At 51.1% G+C, this 7,240-nt stretch overlaps 1 protein-coding gene across 1 annotated transcript; it reads right to left on the bottom strand.

Annotated features, from left to right (window-relative positions):
- Positions 1–949: 949 nt before the first annotated feature.
- On the bottom strand, positions 950–6,833 carry LOC130337936 (zinc finger protein 660-like). The gene is made up of 3 exons (XM_056553966.1): positions 6,602–6,833; positions 6,436–6,515; positions 950–4,219 (listed from the first exon to the last, which is right to left on the bottom strand). Exons 2-3 carry the CDS (start codon positions 6,485–6,487, stop codon positions 2,931–2,933), a joined length of 1,341 nt encoding a protein of 446 aa, XP_056409941.1. The 5' UTR covers positions 6,488–6,515; positions 6,602–6,833; the 3' UTR covers positions 950–2,930.
- Positions 6,834–7,240: the final 407 nt, after the last annotated feature.

The raw sequence follows: 7,240 nt of genomic DNA, 5'->3' as shown, positions 1-7,240 counted from the left end.
AGAGGACCCCCCACCTCCTAATTCAGGAGAGGACTCCCCGCCTCCAAATTCAGGAGAGGACCCCCCACCTCATAATTCAGGAGAGGACTCCCCGCCTCCAAATTCAGGAGAGGACCCGCCATTTCCTGGTTCGGGCTCCACCCATACTGATCCTCAGAATGAAGTCATACGCACCCCGGACACTTTATAGTCGTATATTTGTTGTAAATGACGCTTTAGATACAGCCACAATGTTTTATAATAAAAGGGAAGCTGAAGGGTTCGGGGCAGAGACCCCAAACCACGGACGAGACATGGGGGCGCTCCATCTCCATACAGGGGGCTCCATCTCCATACAACTGGGAACACAACAACATTCAGGGCTACATTACACAAGGTGTTAAGAGTCCACATAGAGATGACGTCATCAGACAAGGAGAAGCTTCTACCATCACCGCTCGGCCCAGAGAGTCCCGGGGAACTATGGGGCGATGGGAAACCACTTGTCATCCAGTTCTCCCTACACAGATTATTGGACCCGCCTGCCTCTTCAGTGGTATTCGGGTACAATGGGACCATTTCTACACCCAAGTATGGGCCTCCAATACCTGTCTAAACCGGCTGGTGACCTATATACCTGCACAGAGAGAGCCCGGGCCCCATTTACTTCAGTGGGGTCACTTTCCTCATGTCCACATAAGCAAACCTTGTGGAATGTGGCCCCTAGCTGACTATGTCTGGCCCTTTGAAGTGAACGGTAAAAAAATAAATAAATAAGATAAGCACTTTATATACAGGACCCTTGCTGTGTTTTTAAACTTTAGGCTCACTTAAACAATCAAACTCTGTAGACTGATGCCATTAAAACATGTTTTCACCACACTACAGGTGGCATCCTCAGGGGATTTTGTGTCATTGCCCCTTGCAGGGTGGTGGAACATTTCTTTTTTTGGGGGGGGGGGGGGGGGGGGGGGGCATAACTTCACCATTTCAATACGCGGCTATGGGCCTTGTAACTATTTCTCCACCCAGCTACCGGCAGGGTTTTCCTCTACTCAGGGACCAGCAGTCTGACTCTCTCTACTCAGGTACCAGCAGTCTGACTGACTCTACACAGGTACCAGCAGTCTGACTCTCTCTACTCAGGTACCAGCAGTCTGACTCTCTCTACACAGGTACCAGCAGTCTGACTCTCTCTACTCAGGTACCAGCAGTCTGACTCTCTCTACTCAGGTACCAGCAGTCTGACTCTCTCTACTCAGGTACCAGCAGTCTGACTCTCTCTACTCAGGTACCAGCAGTCTGACTCTCTCTACTCAGGTACCAGCAGTCTGACTCTCTCTACTCAGGTACCAGCAGTCTGACTCTCTCTACTCAGGTACCAGCAGTCTGACTCTCTCTACTCAGGTACCAGCATTCTGACTCTCTCTACACAGGTACCAGCATTCTGACTGACTCTCTCTACACAGGTACCAGCAGTCTGACTGACTCTCTCTACACAGGTACCAGCATTCTGACTGACTCTCTCTACACAGATACCAGCAGTCTGACTGACTCTCTCTACACAGGTACCAGCAGTCTGACTGACTCTCTCTACACAGGTACCAGCATTCTGACTGACTCTCTCTACACAGGTACCAGCAGTCTTGACTGACTCTCTCTACACAGGTACCAGCAGTCTGACTCTCTCTACATAGGTACCAGCAGTCTGACTCTCTCTACATAGGTACTAGCATTCTGACTGACTCTCTCTACATAGGTACCAGCAGTCTGACTCTCTCTACATAGGTACTAGCATTCTGACTGACTCTCTCTACATAGGTACCAGCAGTCTGACTCTCTCTACACAGGTACCAGCAGTCTGACTCTCTCTACATAGGTACTAGCATTCTGACTGACTCTCTCTACATAGGTACCAGCAGTCTGACTCTCTCTACATAGGTACTAGCATTCTGACTGACTCTCTCTACATAGGTACCAGCAGTCTGACTCTCTCTACACAGGTACCAGCATTCTGACTGACTCTCTCTACACAGGTACCAGCAGTCTGACTCTCTCTACACAGGGACCAGCAGTCTGACTCTCTCTACATAGGTACCAGCAGTCTGACTCTCTCTACACAGGTACCAGCAGTCTGACTCTCTCTACACAGGTACCAGCATTCTGACTCTCTCTACATAGGTACCAGCAGTCTGACTCTCTCTACACAGGTACCAGCAGTCTGACTCTCTCTACACAGGTACCAGCATTCTGACTGACTCTCTCTACACAGGTACTAGCATTCTGACTGACTCTCTCTACATAGGTACCAGCAGTCTGACTCTCTCTACATAGGTACTAGCATTCTGACTGACTCTCTCTACATAGGTACCAGCAGTCTGACTCTCTCTACACAGGTACCAGCATTCTGACTGACTCTCTCTACATAGGTACCAGCAGTCTGACTCTCTCTACACAGGTACCAGCAGTCTGACTCTCTCTACTCAGGTACTGTATAAGTAATGTGAATATTTCTCCACCCAGCTACCCATTTTCTGAAGATGTTTGCATATGAATACCCAGCCTCTGATATTTTGACCTGTAGTAGTTAAGTGCAATCAGCCAAAACCTAGTAGGTGTCTGTGCAGAAGGAGGCTGTGCCAGTGCAGATGGCTGCTGTGTCTATGCAGACGGCCCTGGTGTCTATGCAGACGGCCCTGGTGTCTATGCAGACGGCCTCGATGCCAGTGCAGATGGCCGTGGTGCCTGTGCATATGGCCGCGGTGCCTGTGCAGCCAGTATAATAATACAGCTGGGACTCCTTGTAAGACCTGCAGACTTGGGTGGAGTGTCCTCCCTCCACTGACCTGACTGCACAGACTACGGTACTCCATATTAGACACAGGTACCTTGTGCACGCTGCAGCGCACTACAGGTCTTTACACTCCATTTTGGACTTTTACAACATAGATTCACATGTAGGAATTTTCCACAGAGTGAGTCTTTTGATGCGTCACTAGTTGATAGCTCCAACAAAAGCTCCGGCCGCATTCCATGCACGTGTACGGTTTCTCCCCGGTGTGAACGCGCTGGTGTCGTACGAGCTGATAGCTCCAGCTGAAGTTCTTCCCACACTGCATGCAGGAGTACGGCTTCTCCCCGGTGTGGGTCCTCTGATGTTTATTATAGTCGGAGTTGCGGCTAAAGTTCTTACCGCACAGCAGGCACTGGAAGGGCTTCTCGTTGCTGTGGGTGACGCGGTGGCGGTCGCAGCCCACCTTATCGATGAAGCATTTGCCACATTCTGGGCAGGTGTACGGTTTCTCTCCGGTGTGTATCCTCTGGTGGGTCACCAGCACAGACCTCTGGCTAAAGCTCTTCCCGCAGGCTGCACAGGTGTACGGTTTCTCTCCGGTGTGTATCCTCTGATGCATGACCAGCTTGGAGCTCTCACTGAAGCTCTTGCCGCACTCGTTGCAGGTGTACGGCCGTTCCCCGGTGTGAGTTCTCTTGTGTGTGATGAGATGTGAGCGGACACTGAAGCTCTTTCCGCAGTCGCTACACGAGTATGGCCGCTCTCCCGTGTGCGTCCTCTGGTGAATGACCAGCTTGGAGCTTTCGCTGAAGCTTTTCCCGCACTCGATGCAAGTGTACGGACGCTCCCCAGTGTGGGTGCGCTGGTGCCGTACGAGTTGGGAGCTTTCACTGAAGCGTTTATCACAGTCTGGACACGCGAAGGGCTTCTCTCCTGTGTGTATCTTATGGTGGCGTATGAGCAGAGAGCAGGAGGTGAAGCCTTTCCCACACTCCATACAGTGGTACGGTCTCTCTCCTGTATGGTTTCGGTAATGTTGGATGAGAAGGGATTTTTGGCTAAATCTTTTCCCACAAACTGTGCACAGGAACGGCTTGGCCTTTGTACTATTTCTCTTTTGTGAGCTCAATCGTCTGTCTATGGAAAGTTTTGGCACATTTGATGCCAGAGTAGAATCCTCGCCGATACTGTGCTCCTCGGTTTTTATGGACGCCACAATACGACCCTTGGCAGCGCTTAGAGAGAGGTCATCCGAAGCAGCTGCCCTGCCCTCGGTGGGCACTGAACCTTCATCACTATCTGGAGGAAGGGCAAGAAATTCTCTACATTTTGATAAATTTATGGAAAGTCTTTCCGGTGAGCAGGTCATCAGGTTGCGATGCGTTTTGGCTGGTTTTCGACGCCGTCTTGGTGGCTCTTTCTTCTGACCTGTGATGCCGGCTCCATCTGCAAAACAAATGCAACCACAGGTTAGAGTAATGGATTAAAAGGGAACTAGCCATAACTCATGCTGCCTGAACCAAGAGTCGTCAGGTGGTCCCATCACGATGACTCGTGGTTCAGGAAGCATGAAAGGCATCAGTTATGTGTGAACTGGGCTAAGACTATCTTGGAAGTGACCACCAGTGAATGACAGACCATTGAGTGGACAATATTAACAGTCAAGAGCGTCTTCTGCAATGGTTTGAGGGTTTACAATGTTACACATTATTAGGAAGCCTGCATGGATCCGTGAGCACACATATGGCTAACAACACACAGAGCGTGAGACACGAGTCATATATGATAGAAAAGACGTTGTGCAGACTGTAGCAGTTATGTTCTGGTGGTGTTTTTAAGTCGTTTGGGGATCTCCAGGGCAAGCTCGGGCTGCCTCATTCCTCCTTTTTCTGACACCTGCAGATCCGTCAAGTTTATGGGGTGCAGGGTAGGCCGAGGTCGCTGGAGATCCGTTCAAACGTGATGTTGGAATCGGTGGTAACCAAGAGGGAGTCTACGGGAATAATTTCATGGATGTACTAGGAACTCTTACGCTCTTATCATGAGAACTTTTCTTTACTGGTTCATAGTAAATGGGAGGGCGATTTGGGGTCTTTGACTAATGAGGAGTGTTCTACTGTTTTGGCGCTGACTCCGCTTCTGTCCCTCCCTGAGGCTAATTGGCTGTCCCAGCTGTTTCTGGTGCACAAAACCCCCCCTGGGGGGGGGGGGGGCTGGGGGTTGAGTGGGTGTTTTTCTTTGTTGTATGTAACTTTGTTCAAAACACAAAGCTTTAATAAATACTATCTGATAAAAAAATTGAAAATAAAAGAAAGGATGTGGGTGCAAACTGCAACATGACAGCATCATCTCTGGAACGCAACACAAACTTTACAGATCCACAATGGACGAGCCAAGGAACGAGGTCTGATCCACAATGGACGAGCCAAGGAGCGAGTTCTGACCCACAATGGACGATCCAAGGAGCGAGGTCTGATCCACAATGGACGATCCAAGGAGCGAGGTCTGATCCACAATGGACGATCCAAGGAGCGAGGTCTGATCCACAATGGACGATCCAAGGAGCGAGGTCTGATCCACAATGGACGATCCAAGGAGCGAGGTCTGATCCACAATGGACGATCCAAGGAGCGAGGTCTGATCCACAATGGACGATCCAAGGAGCGAGGTCTGATCCACAATGGACGATCCAAGGAGCGAGGTCTGATCCACAATGGACGATCCAAGGAGCGAGGTCTGATCCACAATGGACGATCCAAGGAGCGAGGTCTGATCCACAATGGACGATCCAAGGAGCGAGGTCTGATCCACAATGGACGATCCAAGGAGCGAGGTCTGATCCACAATGGACGATCCAAGGAGCGAGGTCTGATCCACAATGGACGATCCAAGGAGCGAGGTCTGATCCACAATGGACGATCCAAGGAGCGAGGTCTGATCCACAATGGACGATCCAAGGAGCGAGGTCTGATCCACAATGGATGATCCAAGGAGCGTGTTCTGATCCACAATGGACGATCCAAGGAGCGAGGTCTGATCCACAATGGACGATCCAAGGAGCGAGGTCTGATCCACAATGGACGATCCAAGGAGCGAGGTCTGATCCACAATGGACGATCCAAGGAGTGAGGTCTGAGCCACAATGGACGATCCAAGGAGTGAGGTCTGATCCACAATGGACGATCCAAGGAGCCAGGTCTGATCCACAATGGACGATCCAAGGAGCCAGGTCTGATCCACAATGGACGATCCAAGGAGCAAGGTCTGATCCATCATGAACGGGCCAAAGAGCGAGGTCTGATCCATCATGAACGAGCCAAGGAGCGAGGTCTGATCCACCATGGACGAGCCAAGGAGCGAGGTCTGATCCACCATGGACGAGCCAAGAGTGAGGACTGATCCACCATGGACAAGCCAAGGAGCGAGGTCTGATCCACCATGGACGAGCCAAGGAGCGAGGTCTGATCCACCATGGACGAGCCAAGAGTGAGGTCTGATCCACCATGGACAAGCCAAGGAGCGAGGTCTGATCCACCATGGACGAGCCAAGGAGCGAGGTCTGATCCACAATAGATGATACAAGAGGAAAGATCTGCTCCACACTGACCTGGAGATTTCATTATAGACATGCACTGGTCGGCATCTACAGCCGTGATACCAACCTGTGAAGAAGGCATCGGAGGGGCGCTCTGTCGGCAGCTCTGGGTCCTGCATGGTCCCTCTTCACGATTAACTCTGTCCACTGCAAAAATACAAAGATTTATAGAGTTCATAAAATCTCAGCAAGAAATAGTGATCATGGCTGAAATACATGGATAATCATACGACCTCTGAACTATCCGCTCCACCACGCCCATCAAGGCCACCAGCCACGTGCCACCCTCTGAAGTCTATGTCTGCCAGGCTACACTCCATGACAAGAGACAATATGTTATTTCCTATAAAAGGAAACTACAAATGTAACAAAAGTCAATACAACACTGCACGTGTACAAAAGTCTTCCGTGTGATCAGTGCAAGGATACAGGAGCTTCTGTACACAGGAAATACCGCGGGGGACAGACAGGAAGTGCAGACGGGGGACAGACAGGAAGAGCAGACGGGGGACAGACAGGAAGAGCAGACGGGGGACAGACAGGAAGAGCAGACGGGGGACAGACAGGAAGTGCAGACGGGGGACAGACAGGAAGTGCAGACGGGGGACAGACAGGAAGAGCAGACGGGGGACAGACAGGAAGAGCAGACGGGGGACAGACAGGAAGAGCAGACGGGGGACAGACAGGAAGAGCAGACGGGGGACAGACAGGAAGAGCAGACGGGGACAGACAGGAAGTGCAGACGGGGGACAGACAGGAAGAGCAGACGGGGGACAGACAGGAAGAGCAGACGGGGGACAGACAGGAAGTGCAGACGGGGACAGACAGGAAGTGCAGACGGGGGACAGACAGGAAGAGCAGACGGGGGACAG

This window comes from Hyla sarda, unplaced genomic scaffold, assembly GCF_029499605.1.
Source record: "Hyla sarda isolate aHylSar1 unplaced genomic scaffold, aHylSar1.hap1 scaffold_510, whole genome shotgun sequence".
In the NCBI taxonomy this organism is placed as follows: domain Eukaryota; kingdom Metazoa; phylum Chordata; class Amphibia; order Anura; family Hylidae; genus Hyla; species Hyla sarda.
Note: the sequence above shows the minus strand (reverse complement) of the source record. Positions and strands in the feature narration are given on the sequence as shown.